General features: G+C 41.9%; 1 protein-coding gene across 7 annotated transcripts in view; it reads left to right on the top strand.

Annotated features, from left to right (window-relative positions):
- Positions 1-25,660, top strand: part of NPRL3 (NPR3 like, GATOR1 complex subunit) — a 50,122-nt gene that overhangs the window by 13,735 nt on the left and 10,727 nt on the right. For all 7 annotated transcript variants that reach the window (XM_083800803.1, XM_083800804.1, XM_083800807.1 and 4 more), the window contains 7 exons: positions 2,434-2,508; positions 5,943-6,096; positions 6,912-6,993; positions 15,768-15,905; positions 16,656-16,812; positions 17,275-17,381; positions 18,674-18,803. In XM_083800803.1, coding sequence (XP_083656929.1) covers positions 2,434-2,508; positions 5,943-6,096; positions 6,912-6,993; positions 15,768-15,905; positions 16,656-16,812; positions 17,275-17,381; positions 18,674-18,803 — 843 coding nt within the window. The remainder of the gene's footprint in view (positions 1-2,433; positions 2,509-5,942; positions 6,097-6,911; positions 6,994-15,767; positions 15,906-16,655; positions 16,813-17,274; positions 17,382-18,673; positions 18,804-25,660) is intronic.

Raw genomic sequence — 25,660 nt, 5'->3', positions numbered from 1 at the left:
AGTAATGTGTGGCAGTTGACTCTATGAAATGATGGAGGAAAGGACTAAGGAAGGGAGAGAAGGTGGGGATGCTCTGGACCCACTGTGATGCTGTATGGGAGCAGCAAGGACCAGCTGCTCCTGATGGATGGGCAAGCTGGGGTGCTGCTAGCAGGGTCTGTCACCAGTCTCACAGAAGGCAAGCAATGAACTGGGCCCAGGGTCCATCCGGAGAACTCAGCCAGGAGCAAAAGGAGATGGAGCCACAGGTAGGGCTAGAGGACAAGGCTGCTGTGTACATAGTGCAGTCCATCCAGGAGACACACTACCTACAGCGTAGGTCTGAGGCCCGTCCACGAGACAGGGCTAGAGACGCCCAGCTTCAGGGACCAAAGGCCCCATACTGAGCTTAAATGGGGCTCCTGGGTCATGCATGGGCGGGTGTGGGGACCAAGTGGTGCCGGTCAAGGCCGTTAAGACTGTTTGGTGCTCTCAGGCACTGGCAACAGTACCAGGTTCATTTATTTTGCCAATCTTGTCCAAAAGGCACAACTTCATAATTGTGGTGTAGTGAGTCTAAACTAAGTTGAAAAGTTGTATTTGCATTTGTTTACCACACTTTATACATTTTCTCTGCTTGTAGTCACTTTTATCCTAATTGCATGAAAAACCTCTTCATTTTCAATTTGTCTAAATAAAATTACATCTATGTAAATAAACAACATTATAGAGTGCTGTAAATGCCTTTTTGTTGCTTATGGTAGAATCTTTTTCTTGGCTGTGTCTTATCACCCCAGCAGGCACCCAGAACTTTCTAGTTTCCAGAATCTTTTGGATGTGGCAGCCCTCTCTACTAGTTCATTTGGGTCTAAATCTGGGACCCTTAGGCAGTTAGGAAGAAGCTAGATTATTTCACCCTGTCCCATGGAGCAAAAGCAATGACTGAAGTAACCTGACAGTCTCTGGTTTGGATTTCTTTGGAGTTCATGCTGCAATAAGTTACTTCACAGGACAGCTCAGCAAATTCTTCTTCAAATGAGATTCAGGAATTACAAGAGCACCACCATTTAATCGTGTGCCAGACTGTCTTTTATGTAATGATATCCTGAATTCTTAAATTCTTTCATCATTTTCTTTTCCAGCTTAGGTCTTCTTTTTCCCACTCAAGAGGGGATATGAAAACTAGCTGTATTCCAGCTGATGTTAGTGGTTGATTTTAAGGAAAGAATAGGATCAGTCCCTGCACTTAATGCTTTTAAGTCTTTATTGAAGTTCACAAGACATCTTGGAACCTGTATCTCCAAAAGAACAAATAAGCACTGTAAATTGTTTTTGTCATATCCCTTGACACTGCCTTTTTGATAGAACTTCACGTAACAATTTAGAAAAACAAAGATATGTGTTACTACTTCTAGTTTTTCCAATTTTTAAGTGAAAGCATTCAAGAGTTCACCAGTGAGCAGTTTGTTGATGGTGCTCAGTACTTGTCAGAAAGGCTGGATGCAGCTTTGCTGTTGCTAGCTTCTCTGTGTTTGCCCTGCTTCGGACACTGCATTAACTATATGCCCATTCATTGGGTAGGGGCAGAATATTAGGCTAGATGATTGTTCAGGTGGTTTATACTTCAGGTTGGACTGGGTGTTCAGCAGGGAGCTTCGGGGAACGCAGGGGTGTCCTCTGGATTTTGTGCTCCATCTTGTGGTGACGCATGGTTGATTCAGAGATGTTAGTACTGGATTTGCAAATTCAACTTGCTTGTCTTCACTTCCTCTGTGCCTCCCCACAAGGAAGCCTGTACATGTGCTAAAGATTATGACACTAGGAAGCCTTCTGTTGCAGAAAGAACATTTCGGGGGGGGGGGGGGGGGGATGGAGAATGTATTTGAAATCCTGCAGGAATGTAAACCAACCCTTTTATCTTAGTATTGTGTAAGTGCATGAGATTGAATATGGGCAGTTCTAGAGCACAGTTTTTCTGATGAAAACAACAGCTTGCAACATGATGCAGTCCAAATGGGGATTTTAGGAAAAAGGAGAATATGTGTGGCATAGGGTGAGAAATCTGTAGTATTTTCTGTGGTTAACAATTGTGCTGAGAAAAATTTTTATCTAGGGTCCTTAATGGTGCTAGAATGCATTAGTAAAGACTAATTAGTAAAGACTACTAAGACTGCTGTCTTAACTGATACACATTTCTATGATCCTTACCAAAATGTTTTGGTTTATGTTTTATCAGCTTCTCAGAAAGTGTAAAATAACTGTAACACTTTAATAAGAAAATAATTATACAATTTTATTTTTTACAAGTCAAATTTTGGTGGTAGAATTCGATTTGTCTGCTCTCGTCTCCCAGCAAATTGTTATTTGACTGAGTTTTTCTTTTTTTTTTTTCCTCCCTTCATTACTTGTTCGAGAGGACACTAGCATATGGGATTTATTTTAAATATTTTTCAGGTATCCAAAACTGATCCCTCGCCAAAGAGAGAGATGCCCACTATGATTCTCTTCAATGTGGTGTTTGCCCTAAGGGTAAGTAGGGACTGCCTTCTTGTCATCTGGTAATGGAATGTCCTTCAGATGTGTAACAGAATGCAGTAGGTTCACGTTGCCGTAATCTCCTGTAAAACATTTAGTGCCCGATTTCACTGGGAGATTTTCATTTGAAACAACAAAACTAAACAAAGTAGGACATGACACTGCGAAGTTAGTAAGATTTCCAGCCCAGCGCTACGTAGCCTCAAGCACAGTTGTTCTCTTCAGGATACATCTTAGAGTTTTTTTTGTTCTGTTTTTTTAAAAACCCAGACTATAAAGGCGTGCAAGAAATCGCTTTGAAAAATAGATATGACCCCTGTTACAAATCTTGCATGTGTCTTGTATGTTTTTATTGACAAGCTGCTAACCTGCTGCGATGTTTCTAATCATGCAATTGAAGCTTGTCCAAGTTAGCTATGTGGAAAAGCAGCCTGCGTCTTACTGTCCTGTATGCCAGATGCCATTCTCTGCTCTACTTCTGCCTGGGGTAGGTCCAAATCCATACAGCTGCACTAGCACGTTGCTGAGCCCTTGTGGCTCCATGCAGCTCTGGCCTTGGTGGTCAGTTCTGCGCCAGAAGCAGAGGAAGCAGCAAGCATGGACAGTGACGTGCGTTTAGACAGACTTACAGGTTAGGGCCCTGCCATGGGTTTGGTTAACCCAAGCTCATTCAGTGTGGAGCCATTCAGAAATCTGCTCTGTGCTCTCTAGAGCAATTACATTTTCCAGTAAGGTTTGCCAGCTTGGATCCAGACCTGGATGGGTGCTGGGTCTATGTGTTAGCACTGTGCTGTAGTTTCTCGGAAGACATATCAGCTTGGGGTATCTAGGCTGGCTGGATCTGAAGGAATGTGCACATAAAAGTTCTCATCTTTACAAAATTATTAAGGGAGTGAACTTAAGAACTTGCTGATCATGCCACAAGCTGACCTTTAAGCTGGAGCTTTTCTTTCTCTCCTAGCGTGGAGAGTTTGCCTTTGCAGGGCATGGCTTCCATTTCTATATAAGGCTGTGCTTTGTGTTCAGTTCAATCAATCATTTTCAAATCAGAAAAAGGATAGAGTTTAGGCTCATGTTTAGAAGGGAATGGCATTTGTGTGTTTTTACCTCTCTTGTCTCATAGCATTTTTCTGAGTGGGGACCATGTTCCTGGGCTCACGGGCTTGCAGTTTCATCTAAAATTGGTCTATGGATGAAGGTGCTCTTGATTTAATGTCTGAAGAGTTTTCTTGGCTGTCCTTCTCTATTTGGAAAAAAACTATCACTTTTTTTTTTTTTAAGCCTCATGCTCTTTTTGAAATGATAGGTCAGAATAGCACTGTTTAGAGCCCTTAATCATGCTGTATGATACAGAGCCATGTGCCTCTGCTCATTACCTCCAGGCCTCTTTATAATTAGTTGGATAGTGTTTGCAAGCTGCCTATTTTCAGCCATGAGATTGTTTTTAAAGAAGGGAGCCACTGGCTCCAATGCCAGGGAGCAACTGGCTGTATGTAGCATTCTGAATGAGAAGCAGGTACATGTGAGGAATAAATAGACTTTGATGTTAAACAAAAATCTGGAGCAAATATATATGTTTTCCTTGGAGTTTCTTTTAAAGTCTACTCTATTGATGAGATGTTGGTATCTGTGTTAAGGGATCCTGGTTTGGCTAATTTGATAGTATAAAACCCTAGAAATTTCATTATGTTCAAGCATTATTTGATTTCTGAGCTCTGGCTTTCTCTTCACAGCCCACAGGTTACATCTGTGAAGCTATCATACTATTTTTGTGGCACATATGCATGTGAAGCAACATGCTGAAAATGAAGGATGGCATTGGGATAGCTGTCTTGCTGGAGATGGCTGATTTTTGCTTGACTAGGACTTTGGATACCATGTCATGATTTTAAAGCCTCCAGCTCCTTGACTGTGAAGTGACTTTTTTTTTTCCCTTTTAGCACCGGTACTTTATACATGGCCATAGTCCAAGTGGCTTGTCCTCAGTGGAAATGCAAGGTTTCACAAGAAACAATTATCCCAGTCTGAATCAAGCAAGATATCGTTCATTGAGTTCTGCTGGGAATCCAGCGTTGCTGTGCTTTGGGACATTCTTAGGTTAGGAAGTGCCAAATTTGCAATGCAGAAGTTGATTTTAAATTTCACACATTAAGAGACGTTAGTTTCAAAAGTTTTGATCTTTTAGTAAAACACTATGCTTTGGTTATAGGCAAGTGTTTGCATGTTCACCTGCACACATACATTCCTCTTGTCTGCATTTCTTTAGAATCTGTTTTCTAGTGGTTCTCCTAGGAAAACTCACTTTTTTGCATTTTGGCACTGTGAGGATACTGATGTAATATGTGCTTAATACAGCATTTAATTGTATTTGCAAAATGAGACACTTGTACTTCATAGAGAGCTGTCAAGTTTTTGGAAAGTACTATGTGTAAAGCAAGTGAATTTTTTTTTCCTAGCAGAGTCTAGTGCACTGCAAAGTGTGGGTGGAGGTATTCTGTGATAAAGATGAGCCCATCTGCAGCGGGCAGACAGAGCAGGCAAAGTCCCAAACACTGTAATCAGCACTGATCCTGCTGTTTAAGCTCAGGGTTACTAACGTGTCGTGACTCAGCAAGAAGAGTGGAATTTGAAAATGTTGACTCATGGTTTGCTAGTTTACATGCCAAGTTATCACTTGCTAGAACTGTAAATTCCTTTAAAAGTCTTAACAAACACGAAGCAGCCGCTTACTGTGCACTTTCTGACTAGAGCTGCTGAGTCCCCCCTTATCAGCTGTACTTACGTGATAGATTTTTCTAGCACTTTCATTCTGGGACTTGCACAAATGCAAGTGTTTGTAATAAGCCATATTTGTGAAATGCTTTGAAATGTATGTCCAGATTCATTTTGGTTTTGTATCAAAGTATTGATCGTTTGTTCGTACTGCTTATATACTGGCAAGACAAATGCTAGTTGTAAAAGACAAACTTCAGTGCAGCCAACATGGTGAGAGTGGGCTATGTTAAAGGCACTGCAGTCCTTATACTCCCAGTGAATTTAACCTGAACATTGTGATGCTCTTCCTTTTCAAATAACTTGACATTTTCTTTTCTTGCTATGTGAATTTGAGTTCTTTGGTCTCTTTGCTAGCAAAAGTTCTAGTAACAGCTGGAAAAAAAACAGATATGAGTATCATACTCCAGGTGCTGTGTTAATTTGATGTGCATGAACAAGTCTATAAATCCTTCACTTTCCTCTTCCTTAACTTTGGACATCTCTGAGAGCTTTGTTACTGTCAGAGAAAACTCCATTCTTCATCCAGTTGCCAAAGAGACTGACTTCTTGTATCTGCTGAAGATAATTGCTTTGATTACTTATCCATCACTCTAGTTCCATAAATGTGACTGTGGCTGAATGACCAGACAGTTTTCCTTCTGTGTTGCCTGTAGGCCAATGCAGATCCATCAGTGATAAACTGCTTACACAACCTTTCCCGTCGAATCGCCATCGTCTTGCAGCATGAGGAGCGCCGCTGCCAGTACCTAACCAGGGAGGCCAAGCTGATCTTAGCTATTCAGGATGAAGTGTCTGCCATGTCAGAAAGTAAGTGTTGAGCTTAGCTTTGTGTACAAATGTATTTGTGCAGGAGCACTTTTTCAGAGAAGTGCTGATTGTGGCTTTTTCTTTTGTGGCTGGGATCAGTGTGAACAAGTTTTGGTGCTCTTTAGCATTCTTACAGCTTTTGACTGCATTTTGCCTCATCCAAGAACACCATCCCTGTGCAGAGATGTCAGCTTTAGAAGTGAAGTAATTCGGTTGCTTTCCTTGTTAGCTTGGTTCAGAGCAATCATTGGAGAGAGTGTACTGAGCCATCATGTTTGGATCTGCCTGTCAGGATGATATGGAGGAACTCATGTAGCTACTTCACCCAACCTAGAGCAAGTTTCCTATGCTCTAACACTATGTGTTTAGTTAACTAGACTTCTTACATGGAAATTTTACTTTTACATGTAGTTTCCATGGCCAACAGATTTTTATACACAGCGTTTTTATAGACCATGCTTTATGGCAATTTACTATAATAATATGCACCATCTAAGGTGAACTCTTAATGACACATCATCTTGCTTCAAGTATTGAAAATAAAACCTAGTATGTATAAAAACAAAAACACTTAAAATGATCACATGTCAAGTTCACAGGTAATGTGTTTAACTAAGTTGAGGATCAGAAGATGGCATTAATTCACTGTTATTATCATAATGGTTAACTTGGATTATCATAAAAGCTTTGAAATAGAAATGTAGATTAAAAAGATATGGATTCTGTGCCCAAGGTACTGGTTTTGCCTAGGGGGGGAAAAGGAAATTCTCTCTGCTTTGAAATTGTTTGCTTTCTTGTTTTGAAATTTTCCATAGCCACAGAAGGGCCACAGTCACCTTTTCATCATATCCTGCCCAAGTGCAAATTGGCCAGAGATCTCAAAGAGACTTATGACAGGTAAGTAGGATTTCCTTCATAGCTCATAGTATGTTGCTTGTCACTGAAACCTCTTGGCCCTATTCCTTAGGAGGTTATCTATCTCTTTATGCTGCTGACTCACTGGGATTTGGGTTTAGACGAGGTGGAACAAAGTGGAGGCTAGGTGTCAGGTGAAATGTTCGCAGAATTGCTATCCTAATCATCACCTTGGTCTCCCTTTGGATATATTATGTTTCTTAAAAGTTGGTGATCTCTTGCAGCTTCACGATTTATTATTTTCCTCCTTGGCACAGAGGAACATAAAAATAAACGAATTGTAAAACTGAAAAATCTGAATATGAAAATATGAATATTTTATCTCTGTAGTAGTGCTCTAAACCTGCAGGTAAGAGAAAAATGCTGCATATAGCACTGATGGCAATGTTAGATACTGCGTTGGCTTCATTTGGTTACACTGTGCATGTCTGGACAGTGAATTTGGATTAGGTGGTGAGACTTTCAGCAGAATAGAAAGTGTAACATGCTGTTTCTTGATTGGATTAAAGGTTCTGGTGAGGATTTCAAAGGAGCATTGAGCTAGTGTTGAATTTCAGCAGGAGTTGGCACCCAGCTCCTCCAGCGTACTGCTTCAACAGTATGTCGGTGCTGACTCGTCATGCAGAGCAGACACCTTCATTCAGGATATGCACTTGGCAGGAGAAGGACAGAAGATAGAAGGGTTTGGTGGGGTGAAGGATGAGCCCCTTGATTAGTGTGTTTGTCTGGACTTAGGAAAACTACTGTTGAGTTCCTTTGTTGACTGTCAGGCACAGTGTATGATCTTAGACCAACTCTTTAGCTTCCCTAGGTCACAGTTTCCCTTGTTCAAAGGGAACAATCACAAAGACCTGGAAGGCAAGGCACTGAAAACCTAGATAATTTAACGATTGCAAAGCACATTATAAAACTTCTAATAAGCTGTTTTAACTATGTTCAAGAGCTGTGAATTTCAGGCTGTTTGGAATGAGTGTAGCATATTGTTCAATAAGATTCTCACAAAATGTATACTAAATTTTAAAATAAGGCTTTTTTTTTTTTTTTTGCGTAGCCTGTAATTCTTATATCAAACTTTTCACTTGCTTTTTATGTTTCTCTGTTCGTCTCAGGGTATGAATTCATGACTGGGCAAATATTGATCTTGTTTCCAAACATTTTAGTGACACAGTGACATCTTGTGGCATTTAACTGTGACTGGAGGAACATACAGCCCAAGCTCATGGAGTAATACTACTGTCCTTCCATGAAATAAGGAGTAGACTGGCCATGGAGAAACACACATTGGTGCAGGCTCCCAGATATAAAATAAAGCAGTCTCCCTTATTTAGGCATTGTGGGTGGGGGAGAGGGCGTGCATGTCATATTTTGACACTATTTTGCATGGCATTGTCACAAGCAAATTAAGAATTAAACTGTTGGTAAAAGGATAAATGACTTTGCATTTGATTAGTAAGCTCTCTTTGAAGAGTCATTAACAGTGTTAGCTGGATGGGTAATAAGGTGGTGTTCTGCATTTTCCATTAATGCTTTATATGAGAAAATAGGAAATATGCTTATTACACCTGCAGGCAGACAGGGTGAGAGGTGCTGCAGCACCTTGCAGGGCAAGCATATAACTAAAATAATTTTTTGGTCAAGTAGAAGAAACTGTCCAGCACTGGAGGGACAGGGACCTGCTGGAGCAGGTCCGGAGGAGGCCACGAGGATGGTCAGGGGGCTGGAGCACCTCTGCTGTGAAGAGAGGCTGAGGGAGCTGGGAGTGTTCGGCCTGGAGAAGAGAAGGCTCCAGGGAGACCTATTGTGGCCTTTTAATACCTAAAGGGGGCTTGTAAGAAAGATGGAGTGAGACTTACAACAAGGGCATGTAGTGATAGGACAAGGGCTAATGATTTTAAACTAAAAGAGGGTGGACTTAATGTATCAGGAAGAAATTCTTTATTGTAAGGGTTGTGAGGCCCTGGCCCAGGCTGCCCAGAGGAGCTGTGGGTGCCCCATCCCTGGCAGTGCTCAAGGCCAGGCTGGGTGGGGATTTGGGCAGCCTGATCTAGTAGCAGATGTGCCTGCCCATGGGACTAGGTGATCTGTAAAGGTCCCTTCCAACCCAAACTATTCTATGATTCTGTGATAAGTGCATGCAGTGGCAATGTACTGGTTTAAATATATGGGCATTTCTGGCATAGCCTTTGGCATAAGGAAACATCATAGTTAGGTGGAGAGGGCACTTTGAATTGCAGATGGGAACCCATCTCTCCATCTGAGATTTGCTCAAGCCAGCATTTCCTACTGCCTGCTTGTTTTGGAATTCCAGTCAAGTGCTTCTTGAATTACTGCAGTTGCTTCAGAATTGCTGTCTAGCCTTTGGTTTCCTGTAGATGGTGCTGAGGTATTTCAGGCAAGACCCAACATGTCCCTTAGTAAGTTGGTTTGTAGTAAACCATGAGTGTACGAATCTTTTTATAGCACAATGTCCTTTGCATTTTGAATGAAATGTCCTTATTTTATAAGACAGTAATCAGTAGCCAGGCCATTTTGACTGCAGTGCTACTGCTGCTGTTATAACTGAGTGTTATTAAACTGACAGTTTGGAGGTAAACAACAGCTAGTTCCTGGGACCTTCTTGACTAACAGCTAAAACCAGATGTTTCTCTTCCATTAGTTGCGAAAACAAGTTTGAAAATCTTTTTCACCTTCCCCTCAGAGGAAGGGGAACCTTTACTGGTTTTACAGTGGGGGCCTCCTATAAGCCAGCGTTCAATTTAAGGAATTAAGACTACTTTCACCAATTGTTATCTACAGAGCAGATAATTTGTTAGCCTGATGATAGCTAAGTGCCCATCTGTTTTTTAGTAAATTTCTATTAGCTTTATATTAGAAGAAAATTGAAAATATGATTTTTTGGGGGGAGGAGAGGATTGGTTTTTGTTTATTTGTTTTTAATATACAAAGAGCCTTTATACATTTTAGCCTAGTGGGATTTGAACTGACTGGTGGATCTAGCCTATCTCATCACTTTAAGGAGAAGAGGAATAATTATATGAAAATTAATGAATTATTATGTTATTTATATGACTGTACTATGACATATAAGCCAACTACAGTTAGTTGACCAAAGGACAGTGTGTCTTTTACAGGGAAGCATAAAACTATTTGAAAGCTCTAAATAGTCACAACCTCTAGCAAAAATAAACTCAAAAGCTACAAGCTCACCCCTACAAAACTAGCAAACATATTATTAATATATGGTGTAAATAGGATAAACATAAGATGTGGTGTGTGTGTAGGAATTCATAACCAGTTTATAAAAAGTGAGGTGGGATTGTCTGCGTTTTGCTGATAGCTGTGAAAAAGAAGGCTGGAATTCTGTAGGATACTGGCCAACTTTAAGATTCCCATTTTGGGGGGAGTAGATCACAGTTGCTATTCAGGGCAAAGCATAAGAACAGAGCAAAAGAGCATTGATATTCCCTAAAATATTCCACAGCTTCCTGCAGCTTGCAGCTCTGGAGGTGCTTTCTGTATATTCAACAGCCTTAAGCTGATCTCATTTCCCGAAATTAGTTCACTCTCCTGCAAGCCAAAGTAAATATTTAACAACCACAGCATCCTCTGATAAGGAGCTCCATGGCTTAACTGGTTGCTCTGTTTCTTTCTGTTTCTTTTTGAACTTTGCTCCTCCTCCCAGTCTCATTAGATATATCTTAGGTCTTACACTGGAGAGACAGTGAAGAGCTTTTTACTGGTTACTTCTCCCTGATTCATTTTCAGATTACTACAAAATCCCGTCAGTATCCTAATCCCTTGCTATGTATCCCTCAGCATTGCTCATCGTGTATCATCTAAGCAGAGATTTCCAACAAAAAGTGTTGAAATTAAGTTTTCATGAGAGAAATGGAACATCAGTGAGGATTTAATGGACGATTAGAATATGGAGAATGAAGCCATTTTTACCCAGTTACTTGTGATGTCTGTGGGAATCTGCATTCATACCTGTGCTGTTCAATGTGTTCATATTGATAACTGGCCTGGAAAAAGGGGCAGTGTGTGAAGTGACAAAGTTTACAGATAATAACAAAGGGAATAAAAGTGCAAATAGATGAGGAAGATTTGAAGAAAGGTTACTGGAGACCAATTGATCAGCAGATGAAATTCACTATAGTTAGATGTAAAGTAATGCACATGAGACAAAACAAACCTTATATAATATATAACTGCTCTGAAAAGGGCTTTTGGAATTATAGCAGATAGTTCAGTGAAAAACCTCGGGGTGCAGTAACACTGAAAAAATCCCTATAAAACGTGAAGAGAAGTTGGGAAAGGAGCAAAGAAGAAAAGAGGTAATCCTGTACATTTCTTGTATATCTACCATGCCTTTGAAATCTTTGTGTAATTCTATGTTTCCTGTCAGGGACTATTTAAATGTGTCCCTGAGCCAGAGGTTCATGGTACAGTGCTGGCCAACGCAGTGTTCTCACCTTCTGTGGTCCCGCGTCTTCCTGGTGCTGGACTCGGGGTGGGATAGTGAGGTCTGTGCTCTGAGTTTGCCTTCAGATTTGATCTGTTCACTGCTGCTAGATAAAGATGATTCCACTTCGGTTTCTAGCTGTGTTTCAGTCTCTTTAGGATAGGATCAGCATAGCGGAGCTGGCGCCACATCTTTTGAATAAGGACATCGTGTTATAGAGTTACGTGTGCTCATTGAGCATGGATATCACCACTTACACAGGACTGTTTGCTCCACAGTTTCAGTTGTTTGAGAAGAACAAAGTCGAAGTGTAGCTAGGTGAGTCTGTAATGCAACTTTGATAACTTACAACCTGTTTTCTTGGTACTTTCTTCTGTTGCCAGTTTTTGGTGTTGTGCTTCTGTCCCTAAAGAAGGAAGCTTCTGGGTGTGCATGGCCCCAGCCAAACAACTGGCAGCCAGCTCATGGGGATTCGTGAGGCTTACAGTAAAAAGCTTGCTAAATAGATGACTTTGTGGGGAACAAATAAAAATGAAAGCAAATGCGGATCCAAACTTCAATTTCACACAGTAACAGCATGGCTGAGGCCGGAGGCCCCCCTGGGCCCATCTGCTCCCCCCAGTGCAGGGGGCCCAGGCCCGTGTCCAGGTGGCTTGGGGAGATCTCTAAGGAGGAGACTCCACAGCCTCTGTGGGCAACCTGGGCCAGGGCTCCGACACCCGCACAGCACAGAAGTGCCTCCTGGTGCTCAGAGGGAGCCTCCTGTGCTCCAGTTTGTGCCCACTGCCTCTGGGCCTGGCCCTAGGCACCGCTGAGCAGGGCCTGGCTCCATCCTCTGTGCACCCTGCCTTCGGGGATTTGTAGGCATCGGTGAGATCCCCCTGAGCCTCTTCTTCTCCAGGCTGAGCAGTCCCAGCTCTCGCAGTCTCTCCTCCCAGGAGAGGTGCTCCAGTCCCTTCATCATCCCTGTGGCCCTACATTTGACTTTTCCCAGTATGTCCAGGTCTCTCTTGTACTGGTGGGCCCAGAACTGGGCACAGCACTCCAGGTGTGGCCTCACCAGAGCTATAGGCAGAGGGGAAGGATCACCTCCCTTGACCTGCTGGCAGTACTTTTCCTGATGCAGCCAAGGGTACCGTTAGTCTTCCTTGCAGCAAGGGCACAGTGCTGACTCTTGTTCCACTTGGTGTCTACCAGGACTCTTAGTACCTTTTCTGCCAAGCTGCTTTCCAGCTGGATGCCCCCAGCACGTGCTGATGCTTGGGGTTGTTACTCCCCAGGTGCAGGACTTTGCACTTCTCCTTGCTGAATGTCGTGAGGTTCTTGACAGTGCATTGCTCCAGCTTGACAGGGTTCCTCTGGGTAGCTGCATGGCCCTCTGGTGGATCACACTTCTCAGTTTTGTGCCATTTGCGAATTCAGTGAGGGTGCACTCCACCCCATTGTCCAGTCCGCTTTCTGTGACTTTACTGTGTTTCATGAATCCTTGCATATATCTCGGTGAAACTAACTGATTTTGACTGGCTAAGTGCAGTCACATACATTTTTGCTGGTGGATGTAGTTTGTTCCTAGCCAGATTATTAGAGACTTAAATTATTTTCCATCCACAAGGGGAGGAGTGAAGGAGAAATCATTACATAAAGCTAGCTATAGTGAAGGTTTGAAATTGAATGCAAATGTAGAAAAATTAAATTAAAATTGAAATCAGAACTCAAAATCTGTTTTTCTTGTTGTCTTTAAGTTTAGGCTATTGTCGTATAATGCAACGTAGACAAAATTATGCTGTGGAGAATGTAATTATATAATTAAAGCTTTTGCCTTAATGCACTTGGACCAAAGAATGAAAGGAACCAAACATATATTTTTCCTGAGTGTTAGAGTACACAGGGAGAATATCCCTGCAAATGTTTCATATTTTCATGTTTCTTTGCTTCTTTTTGGTAACCCATTTTGACAACCACACTAGCTTTCACATAGTCTCTTAACTCATTTGTGCAATTGATCTTTTTGTCATGTTTTCTCTTGTGAGTGTTTGCCCCCGTACATAGTGTGGATAACTACTGCTTCAAGGTGCCCTTTACCTTGATGTATTTTAAGATAATGCAGCTTTCTCTGTCAGTTAGTGTGTGTCTGGTGGGTTAAGCAGTGTTACTGGAGTTGCAGCAAGACAAACTGAGGTGTTTGCCATGCTTTGCATGTTCCTTCAGGGTTTGTAGCCTCTGATCAGATGTGAGATGCTAGCACCAGAGAGTGGGTTTAGCTTTTCAGGGATTTTTTTTTTTAAAGGAAAGCATGTATAGTGTTTGTTCCATTAACATTTTGGAAAATAAATACTTCTCAGTGTTCAGTGCAGGATTTGAGAACAAAACCATGGCCTCTGCTTTACAAAAGCTTTGTCTACAGTGAGATTTCACGTAATGAGTCTGATCATGCAAAAGGCAGGACAGGATCTTGTTTGTGCTCTCACCACTCTGTTGTGGTTTGGTGAATAGTTACACTGGCAGCCAAAGCTACCAATGCTTTTGTTTTAAAGCTGAATTTTCTGATCTCTCTAAACTCCTTATACAACCAGATGAACTTGAAGAAGAGCATGTTAGTTTGTGGCCTAAAATTAAGCGCTAGGTGTAAATGTTTAAATCACCACATAAAGAGTGTTCAAGACACGTATTCACTCTCTGTCTGTTCCTGGCATGTTTTTAAATGTGTTTTGAGCAGAGGGGAAATTATTGGGTTTTATCTACACAAAAGCTATATTACAAGTCTCAACACACTCAAATTTAAAATTTAGACTGGAATTTTTGCAAACTTCAGTTTGCAAAAAAAATTTGCAAACTTCAAAATACTGTTTTGTTTAGAAAAAAAAATTTAGAACAAACTCTAAAAGTAGAGGGTGTCTTAAGGGAGCTAGAGGTTTTATCGTCTGAAACCTAGCCTGTAAAGTTCTATCTGTGATTCTATGATCTATAGTTACAGACCTACGTGCGTACTCCTTCTGATGGATCCCAGCCAGCTCATCTTTAGGAGTTGGTGCCATGGGGTGATTAACATTTTGAGGACTGGGTTTTGTTCTCAGGATGAAACATTCTGGGGACTGGGTTTTGTTCTGAGGATGAGGTTTGAATTCAGGCAATATTCATTTAGCCTCTGATGCACTTTCCTCATCTTGGAGGAAAACAGCCTGTAGGCATCTTGAGAAGTTCAGCTCTCCAGTGTAGACAAAGTTGGCTTTGGCTTAAGAATGATTAAGGAGTTTTTTGTGTCTAACTCCCTATACATGAGAAGATGTTCTGGGCCTTGCCTCTTCCTCCTTGCTCCGTCCCACAGTCTCCAGCAAAGCTGTTTCCAGGCCTGTGTTTCATGTTGTCAGACTGTGCAGTGTTGTAAAAATTTGCATGGGGGCACTGGCTTAGTTCCTTACAGTATCTTGCCCACCTGTACCCATTTTTCAGCAGATACAGTTACCTACCTAGCTATGTTTCATCTTTTGCTTAGATTTACAGATTCCTACTTCCATTTCTCTATATCGTTTCTGACTTGATTCTGTTCATTGCTGAAATATCTGGAAGTGTCATTACCCAAAGCAAGCCCTATAAGGTATCTCAGTTGTTTATCATACGACTTATGAATCAAAAGATGCCGGTTATGTTTGTGATAATAGGTGCTCTTGTCTGCTTTGTGGAACTGAGATTTTGGCAGAAACTACTTTTTGTGGTTCGACATGCTTTTGAAATGCAGGAGTGAGGGCAAATAAGGCAAATACTTATCCCAAATGGAAACTTTGCAATTCTGCTTTTCAGCTTGAGACACTTTTCTTGGACGTATATATTTAAATCTCAAGTCTCTGAACTGTTTTATGGATTCTGAACAAATGGAGCTTTTTCCAGAAAGATGGAAAATGGTGGTGAAAACATTGTGCCTTATTTATCTTTGCCCTTTCCATCTCTGGTCTAGGGAATTTTCTAGTGTAGTGACCTTGCAGGAGACCTTCAAGTAACTGTGCTCTCTTGAGATACTGCTGCAATGTTAAGAGCAGAGGGAACTGACAGTCAGTGGGACATAGTCTTGCAAATTTCCCCAAAGCCTCATAATACATAATGTTCTGTAAGTACATGTTAAGGAATCTCTTGCAGCCAGGAATCATCCATCTCGTCCTCAGCCAGTCCAGCGGTAGACATGGTACACTCACCCTTTTCTTGCCCTGCTGTGATTCCTGTGCAGAAATGAACCTGGACCACTGTTTTCACTTGGTATACACTATAAATGCTGTATGTATTTATTTTCTTCCCATTATAGTCTCTGTACAACAGGAGTGGTCCGATTACATATCAACAACTGGTTGGAAGTGAGTTTCTGCCTGCCTCATAAAATCCATTATGTTGCAACAAACTTTATTCCTCCAGAAGCAATTGAGAGAAGCCTGAAATCTATCAGGTAAGAGCAACTCCTTCAGGCTGCGGTCTGTCCTTTTGCCAGGTCCAAGTATTATGCTGCAAATGATTGTACTGGCACAGCTGGGGGGATGAAAGGACACTGAGTGGTGGGTGGCTGGGGTGTGAGCTGAGACAGGACTCCCTGAATCTTACGCTGAGGTATCGTGCTGCTGCTGTATACGTGGTGGTGCAAAGCCACAGCTTTCATGTTAACGTAAGGTGGTTGCACTGAATTTGGTAGGCAGTGCTGCAGGAGAGGTCTGCACTATTTGCATTCAGAGAAATCGTGTGTTCATTTTAATCTGTTCACATGGGACTGATTTTTCTTAAAGAGGAAAGAGAGCCTACACCCTTTGATGTCTTATTTCTTGCTCTCCATGTTTACAGCTTTTTACCTGCAAAACTAACTCACTCCTGCTTTCTTCCTCTCTTCTACTTCATTCTATATTTCAGTGATGCAAATGTGCAATTTTCAGTCAAATTCTCTAGGGTTAATTGTATGCCAGCACAGCGTCGTCATTTTTTCTGTAGTCATTAGGGCATCCAGTTATCATATAACCCTCTATCCCCATTTTGTGGGGAACATCTTATCTTGTAACATAAAAATAATCTTACTCTGAATCCAGTTACAGCAAAAGGATGATACTAGAGTGTCATTTTTACCAGATGAGGTATCATGGTCTGGGAATAACTAAACCTTCAGGAAAAGTTGCAGTTTACTGTGCATATATATTCCTTTTTTTTTCTGCAGGCCTTACCATGCCTTATTACTTCTAAATGATGAGAAGTCATTGCTTAATGAGCTCCCATTGGACTGCTCTCCTGCCCTGGTGAGAGTAATTAAAACTACCTCTGCTGTGAAGAATTTGCAGCAACTGGCTCAAGATGCTGACTTGGCATTGCTGCAGGTACGGGGAACTGTAAGCAGTAGCTGAAATTCTTTTAATTCACAAGACATTTTCGTTCTTCATGCCAGTGGGTTTCTGTGGTATATGAGCATGTTAGGTTTTTTTCAGTGTGAGCAGAGTGCACAGAGAAACCTTGAGCCTTAGAGTATGGGAGAAAGATGGGTGAAATGAAGATCAGTGGTGCAGTGATGGTGCTCAACAGTCCAGCATCCAAAGCTGAATCATAGGTTGCTGTGGAAATTCTTAACCTTGTCAAATGCTTTTTGATGTGTCACATGTTATTTAAACCCTGAACTTATTCTGAAGGCAGAGTTAAAGGATGGAATATTTTTCTTTCATTTCAGCTCAAACGAGACTTTTTGGTCGTCTGACATGACTTTTCTGTCATTGTATGGAAGTACTGCTGAGATTTTGAATTTTGCTTTTTTGCTGTCCTAACTTTTCCCTGTTTCCTTAATGCAGGTTTTTCAGCTTGCTGCACATCTTGTTTACTGGGGAAAAGCAATTATTATTTATCCGCTGTGTGAAAACAATGTCTACATGCTTTCTCCAAATGCCAGTGTCTGTCTGTAAGTAGAAGGAAGATCAATGATTGTATTAAGAAATTGGTGAGAAGTGCAGATATTCTTTCTTTCCCTGTCTGACTAGGTAGAGGGTGGATCTTTCTTTGTGTATGAATTTGTTGCAGTTGTGCAGAACACTAATCATTACGTGTGCTGGAAATTGCGAAGCCACATACATTACGTGTGCTGGAAATTGCAAAGCCACATATGAGTTTGTCTGGGGTAGGGAGCGGTATCAAAGCAGTTCAATATGCTTCTGCAGTGATGTGGGACTTGGAAACAGTATTTACATTGTGATGCTACTCTTAGTGTGTCCCATACTTTAGTACATCACTGTGTTCATATCAGAAAAGGTTGTATGATTCTGAAGCAATGTGGAAAGACTTAGAAAGCTTGATTAAGTTAAATCGATGAATATTTCACGGGACCGTCTGGGTATCTGGCACACAGCATCACCTGAAGAGAATCAAATTAGCAAGTCAGGGTAGTGTTGCCGTCAATATTGTATTGTTTCATATGATGGCATTTCCACTTACATGCCTTTCAGTAGACTGAAGGTAATGCAGATAGTCTGAGGGAAGGTAGTGGCAATCAAGGAAGATATGGAGGCAGCAGTGGATATTTTTGCTCTGCTGAAGATTGGCAACTTTTTCTGGGCTAGATTTTGAGATGTTTTTAGAATCCGTGTTGGAACTCAGTTATAGGAAAATACTTTTAGGTCAAAACTAATGGGATGGAAGTATAAAAATAGTCCTGAAAGGGACCTTGAGGTCATGCACGAACAGCTGTGCCTGTGTCATATATGGCAGTGCTGTTCTTGAAGACAAACAGTTTTCTTAATATTTAACTTGACTCTCCCGTACTTCTAATCAGTCATATTGCTTTCCTTGTTCAGCACAGGCAGGGAGAGCAGTAACATCTGCAGCTGCATTTAGCTTGTTTGAAGATTGTGCTTATATACTGCCCATCCCCAGTCTTGTCTTCTCGTGACTGCCCAATCCCTGTTCCTTTGATCAGAGACTGCACAGGTCTAGACTTTTTATCATTTTTATTTTTCTTCTCTGGATTCCCTGCACACCCTGAGTAATACAGTGAAGCTGAATGTAATGCCAAGATGAAAATACATATTCTGCTTGGTTACTTAAAGCAAGATGCAACATGCTGTTAAGTACCCTTACTGTGTTTCTAGATGATAGAGAATATTTCGTTTGGAATTGACACAATGTAATGCTTAAGTGGATAAATATTACACTGACCAGCAATATAAAACTGATTTCTGCCTTTACCTCTTTCTGTAGTTACTCTCCATTAGCAGATGCGTTTTCTTGTCAGTTCCGGGGCCACAATCTGCCATCGATGCTTTCCAAGTTCTCCCTCCCAGTGTCACTCTCAGAGTTCAAGAATCCACTTGCACCGCCTGTTCAGGAGGTGAGATGGGGGAGCATGCAAGAGCTGTTTGGACAGCGTATGGTTGCCCTGCTAAGGAGAAAAAGGACTGGTGATGCTTCCGGAGTACCTGGTTAGGAACTTGCTACTGTAGGCTTAGAAGTTGCCACTTACTACATTTCCGAATGTGATTTGTTGTTTCATATCCATGTGCCAAAAAGCTGAGGGGATTTTGAAGATGAAGCTGTGTGGATGCTCTGTGGTAGCAAAGCACATTCCTAAAAGAAAAATCAGAATGCTTCTTTTCCTTGAGTGATGTAGTATGGAAGAAGAGTGAAGGCCTGTCATAAACTGTAGGGCTTAATGCAAGTTTGTGGATTCCGCACAATCACATTTACTTTTATTATATCCCATCTGGTTTTAAAAGCAAATTGTCTATTCACTTGCCTTTTGGTACAAAACTGGAATTGTTTAAAGGCTATTGCAGGAAGTAGATTCAGCAGGTAGTCAACAGAAGCCCATGTGTTACAACATCAGCATTTTGATGTTCAGATTTGGAATAATAGCATATTGATTTTCGATTTGTGTGCTGTTATTTTGCTTGATCATGGTTTGCAGCATTTCTGGGAACTGGTGAAATGCAAGAAAGATCTCAGTAATGTAAGACCTCCAGGCTGACACTGTTACATTCCCAAATGAAAAAACCTCTGAACAATCATTGTGGCAAAGTGAGCACAGGCAAATTTTTTAACTGGTATCTTGTAGTGCTGTTTGCTAGCCTTTGTACTTTGATGACTTTCTGTTTATATGAAATTAGTCACTGTTCAAATACCTAGAAGATTAACATCAACTGAGCACACAGACACAATTGCGAGAGAAGAATTTGGCATAATTACAGGTTGGCAGAGATAATGATCAGAGATAAAGGTAACTACTTATGTAGCTTCTAATCCCCATAGTATATACCGGTCAGCTGCCATCTTTAGAGGCAGGGGAAGAGCAGTGACTACTGTTTTGGCAGTACTTTGCTGTAGCTGCAGACAAATCTCTGTCCTGAAAATTGAAGCTGAATCAATAGAGTTAATTTTATTTTAGCTGCAGTAGCTTTAGGAGGCATTTTTACTCTCAGTACTCCTTTTAAAATTAATTACCTGCTTTAAGACTTTTCCTTCAATAATTCTGGTTGTTCTCAGGCATCTTACTTTTGTTTAAAATACATAAGTAAAATCTGCCACTCACTACTATAGTTATGAGGAAAGCCTTGAAACAACAGTGCATGTCAATGTTTGCCAGAGCTGTTGGAATGCTAAAAGGGCTCTTTTAGGTTGTGCATCTTTGCTCTGATGCTCACCTCTCCGTGATGGGGCTCTGAAGGTCAACAGCATGGGTGGTTTTCCTCATCCTTTTGGCATGTGTTCATGCACTGAGGATGAGGATGATGCTGTGAAAAGCTATGGAAGTGCCTCCTGCAGTCTGAAAAGGGGAGGTGAGCTTCTGTGGTTGTGGAAGACTTGGGACTGCTTTGGCAAGACGTGCATGAGGATGAGCAAGACAAACCATAAACCAGTGGGCTGCTGTGAGAGATGGCTAGCTTTTTTTTGCATAAAGTTAAGCATACCAGTTCTTGGAGAAGTTTGAAATGGAGAGATGTTTTTGTATAATTATGTTCCTGTAGAAAAGGTACATTCTTCTGCTTTAATGTACCTTTATAGAATTCCTGGTAGTATTTTGTTAGGAACTAGCCTTTTAAGAGAGATGAATCCCATCCCTATCCTGGGGTGGCCAGGCTCCAATTGTAATTAACAGAGATCTAGTTGATAGAGCAAGTAATCTGATGAAACGTGGGTGTTCTTTTTTTCTGCTGTGCAGCAGTAAAGGGTGCTGCACTCTGAACTGTAAATATTGTCTAATTGTGTTTTCTTTGCCGTTGAAAAAAAATTAACAAAGTTTGGACTTTTCACTGTAATTTTGTCCTTTTTGTACATTGGAGTCGATGTTTTTTAATTTGTAGTGTAGTTTTTTTTTTAAACTTTGAAGAAATTCACTCATGGTCATATCTTGTGCTTTTCATCATGCTGACTGTACTGTCTCTGTATTTCTGAAGGTAGTCTGTACTGAAAGGTCAGTACTGTGGGAAGTCTAATCACTAGTTACCTGTGAGAAGAGGCCGACCCCCAGCTCCCCACACCTTCCTTTCAGGTAGTTGCAGAGAGCAATAAGGTCTCCCCTCAGCCTCCTCTTCTCCAGACTAAACAACCCCAACTCCCTCAGCTGCTCCTCACAGGCCTTGTGTTCCAGGCCCTTCACCAGCTTCGTAGCCCTGCTCTGGACACACTCCAGGACCTCGATGTCCTTCTTGTAGTGAGGGGCCCAAAACTGAACACAGTACTTGGGCAGTACGTTGCAGTTGAACTCTTCAGCAGTTTAATATCTGTCCTCTGTCAGTGGTCTTGTGCTTATATTTGCTGAGCTGTTGGTCTTTGGGTAGGGATCTCTCTGCTAGCTTCCCTTTTTGTCTGATTAATCTGCCTTGCTTGGATAGCAGTGTTGCAGTAGCATGAGGATGAGCCTATGCCTACAGCTCAGCTGATATAATGATATCTCTGTGCTGCCAAGAGGAGAGGTGGCCCCGGTTTTCCTTTCTACTCTCAAGTGTGTGCACACATGCCTTCCTCCTTTCCCCCTTTCCTTTGTGCTGGTGCTCTGGCTCCTGTCCAGCTTGACTCTATTCACTTAACTTGTTTCAGCCACGCTGGTTTTCTGCCAGGTTAGCAGGTGGAATTTGCTCAGGGGATCAGCAAGATCCAGGACTGGCACGGAGCAAGGAAGGCACTTTTGCAGCAGGGGATGTGAGTGAGGAAAACAGAAGCAACTTCCCTTTTTTCACAGTGGTGGTCTGTCTGTTAGCAACACTGTGCTGTGTAGTGACTTCCAGCAGTCCACTCCAACCTTGGATTGTGACCCAGGCAGCAGCCAGTTTAACTCATGCTGCTGGTACTGGATCCCACCAGGGTGTAGCCATGGGTTGAGGAGATCCTGTGAGTTGATGTGGTAGCGTAACTCATATTACTTTTTAGCATTTTTACTGGAAGAGAAGCAGTTTGCATCTCCCCCACCCCAACCCCAACCCCAAGAAAGCTATTCTTCTTTTTGCTTCCAGTGACTCTGGGCTCTTGTCCCAGTGCTCTCCTCTTGCTTGTGTGGCACGGCACTGGTGTGACTGCGCGGTGGTAGACCAGAATGGAGCACTGTGGTTGAAAATTAATCTGGTGTTTTGCTGGAACGGTATACTGGCTGGGATGGAGTTAGCCTTCCCCACAGCAGTCCACACAGTGCTGTGCTTTGTGCTTGTAGCTAGAACAGCATTGATATCGCATGTTCTTGTTACTGGGAAGAACTTAGCCGCATGTGTATGTAGTTTGTGGGCAATGTTAGCTGCTTGGACCTGCAACTATCTATCTTGATCAAGAAGGTTTGAGGTTACATACAGAAGCTAAGGGTCTCAGTAAGCAGATTAAAATTTAATCTCAAAGCCACTTCTGACGCTCACCTTCCTGTTTAGTGTCGTTCTGTTTTCTCTTGCCTTAGAACAATGTGATTTCTAAAGAATATAGCAAGCTTTTCTGCTGATAAGAGAATCTGCCCCTCTGATTTGCACAGGATTGTTTGTAGAATTACCAGCTTTTTGCTCCCATTCTTGTTGATAAGCTAAGATGCCTTTTATCATTGTGGTGGCATTAGCTAAACGAAGTGAAGAGCTGTAAGCTTTGAGTCTAGGACCATGTTCAGTTTATCTAAGATTACAGTCTTAAGGTGTAATTCAAATTCCTTTTTTTAAAAAAGGATCTGAATATAATCTAAATCAGGTTGTACATTTGTAGATAGATGCTCTTTCTCAAAAGTTGTAGGAGATAAGGAGACACAGCCTAGATTCATTGCATACAAAGCAACTGGTTCAGTTTTGACAAAGAATACAAGTGTCTGTGTGCAGAGAACACCCACTTATGGCAGCCTGGCTCTAGGGTGGCCTCATGGCCTTTTGGAAGAATATTCTTGTAGAATGTTGCAGAGCAGCAACGCCAGTCCTCTGGTCGTGTCCCTCTATGCTGGTGCAGGAGTATCAGGAGCAGATTAAAACTTATGTGAGTATACCAGGCATGTGCCAGACAACTGCAATTGCTGCATAGGAATGTTTTAATTCTGCTTCTCAGTGTAAGGTTTTCTTTTACAATATCGAAGTTTCTTCACCCAGATACTCTGTGCTAGGTTTCTTGGCAAACCAAGGAAAAATCATAATGCTTGTGGCTTCCCTCCTCCATGCCTTGTAGCCTCAGCTAGTTCAGCTGTTTGAGACGAAGGTTTTACATATCTCTGCGCTGCCCTGAGGAACGAAGATGGACTAGCAGAGGGGATCTTTCCACCCATGAGGTAGAAGGGATGCACCTATGTGAATTAGACATCCCATTTTGTCCCTGCATCCCCTTCACTACAATAGTTCCTTATTATGATACACAGTTATTATCGTAGTTAACTACTTTATCCTTGATGGGGCTAGGATAACTGTGGAAAAAAACAGATATGGAAGTATGACAGCTGCCAGTGAACAGAACATGCATGATTAGTTTTTCAACTTTATTTGAATAAAGTCAATCCATACTGTTGGGACAAACGCACCAGCAGATGAGGCCTCTGCCTTACACATCCGGAAAACGTGCCATGCTTTGTGTAATGGCACAGTGGAAAATGAGCGTGTGTGTCAGAGGATGGGAGTGGGAGGAGAACTGCATGCTGAAAAGGCAGTTGTCTTCTGAGAAATGGACTGCAAATGGCACTGTTCTGCTGGGCATCTGGAAGGCATTAAGAGCCACAAGAGCTTTTGTTGGCAGAGGTATGGAGACAGTACGGTTTTTCAGTGTAGCAGGTTAAAAAATATGGCTTTCTAGGCCTAAAGGGAGGGAATGGTTAAGCTCTCTTGGTAAAGTGAGAATTCAGAGCTGGCACATAATGATCAAAATGGCAATATTAGACAATCATGTTTTATCCTTCATTAATAGGGGTCTTCTGAGTTTTTTTTAATGCCAAACAGGAAAAAATGTAATAGATTTGTTATTCGTAAAGCAGGATGGTTTGAATGATAAAAGAGCTTAATGCATTTCAGCAAACGTCCGTTTAGCGCAGTGACCATGCAGGTGCTACCTTACCGACACAGAGTGACACTTAGTTCTCCAGTCAGACCATGAAGAGCGTGTGTCAAATTAACTAGATAATCCAGACTGGAAAAAGGGGGCTTACACATTTCAGCAGGCAAAATGTGCTGGTTCTTAACTAAGAGGATATCCTTGGGTAGTGAGAAACACTGAGCTAGGATTTGGGTGCTTCTGTGGTGCTGTTTTCTTTTCCCTTTCCTGAACATGTTGCTAATCCCTGTTTTCTTTAGCTTTTTAGGCCTGGGAAAGAAACAACCTTAAAGAATCTGTGCAGGAAATGCATTTTATTTAACATATTACTGAACAGTTTTACAAATGCTCCCTTTGATTCACAGAGGGAAGAGAATAATGAATGCTAAATCCTGTTCCTCCAGGACCTGGATCTGAGCTTTCCTGAGTGTCTCAAACTGCCCAGATGGGCTGCCATACAGTGCCCACCTTCTCTGATTTTATCAGTAAACACAAAGCAATGTATTGTTACCAATGCCTTCCATGCTGTGGTGCATACTCTAATTTGCCCAGGTCTGCTGTGCCATGACGGGGGCGAGGAAGGGGATGGCCACGGGCTGATCTGTGCCAGTGGGAACGATGCAGATGCTGCAGCTGACAGAACCCCTCAGACTGGGGAGAGGGGAAGTATGAAAGAAATATAAGATGAAATTTAGAGTTGATTGTTAAATTAAACAATGAAGAATATTGCCTTTTATATTTCTGTCATGGTACTGGTGTTTCAGCCAAAAAAAGGCTGGCTATGGCTTCCGACAGTCATTCAGTGACTGAGTGGAGTCGGTGCTGGGACTGAAGCATACCCTTTCCTGGGAAGTTTCTCTCAGCCTTTTTGGCTTCAGGAAGAACCCAGCTAATCCAGCAGACTGAGACCAAGCATGGAGATAAGCCTGTGTCCCTGAGGGATGAAGAGCATTTCCAACAGACAGAGCAGCGCAGATGGTGCGGGGAAGCCCTCTCTCCTGCAGACCTGTCTGTAAACTCCATCATAGCTCAGGAGGAACAGATGGAGAATGGATATAAATTTTGTGTTCATGTCTAGAAGAGCAGGCAGCAGAGTATTAGCAAAGCCTCTGCCTTATCTTATCTGTGAAAATACTTGCAGCTTTTGGTAAGAAATAAGTTTAAACCTGGAAGAAGTATTTTTATGTACATAAGACAAAGTGGAAAAGGTGTTGGGGGTGTATTAGCAGTGATGGCACAATACACACAACTTAGGGCATGGTGCCTGCTGTAGGTGCTTCACTGCCTGGTCTTTTTTCTAGGACTGGATTTTAAGAGACACCAAATTCCCACTGAAGTCAAGCTTATTAGAGATAACTTTCAATGATCATTTTCTTTTACCTAGAGGTGGTTGTTCAGGCTCACTTCAATACAGAATAACAGTTTCCTCTAGTTGTAGAGTTACTCGCTATCTCCAAGTCTCCCACTCATGGCACAAAGACATTAGGCAGTCATCGTTTCAGGAAAGTGCATTATAGTTGTAAATCTTTACCACCACTTTTGCCTGGCTTCTTGTTCCACTGAGCCATGGCTGCTGTCTCAGGGGTGGCTTTCTCTAGATATTTGCATAAGAGGATTGGAGCGAAGGTGTGTATGCAGAATGGGAGAGTTCCCAAGCATACAGGGCTGCAGCAAAAACAACTGGCTATTTTTGTAATTTACAAAATCACCAAAGTGGCCTGT

This window comes from Anser anser (genome assembly GCF_964211835.1).
Source record: "Anser anser genome assembly, chromosome: 15".
NCBI classification, from domain to species: domain Eukaryota; kingdom Metazoa; phylum Chordata; class Aves; order Anseriformes; family Anatidae; genus Anser; species Anser anser.
Note: the sequence above shows the minus strand (reverse complement) of the source record. Positions and strands in the feature narration are given on the sequence as shown.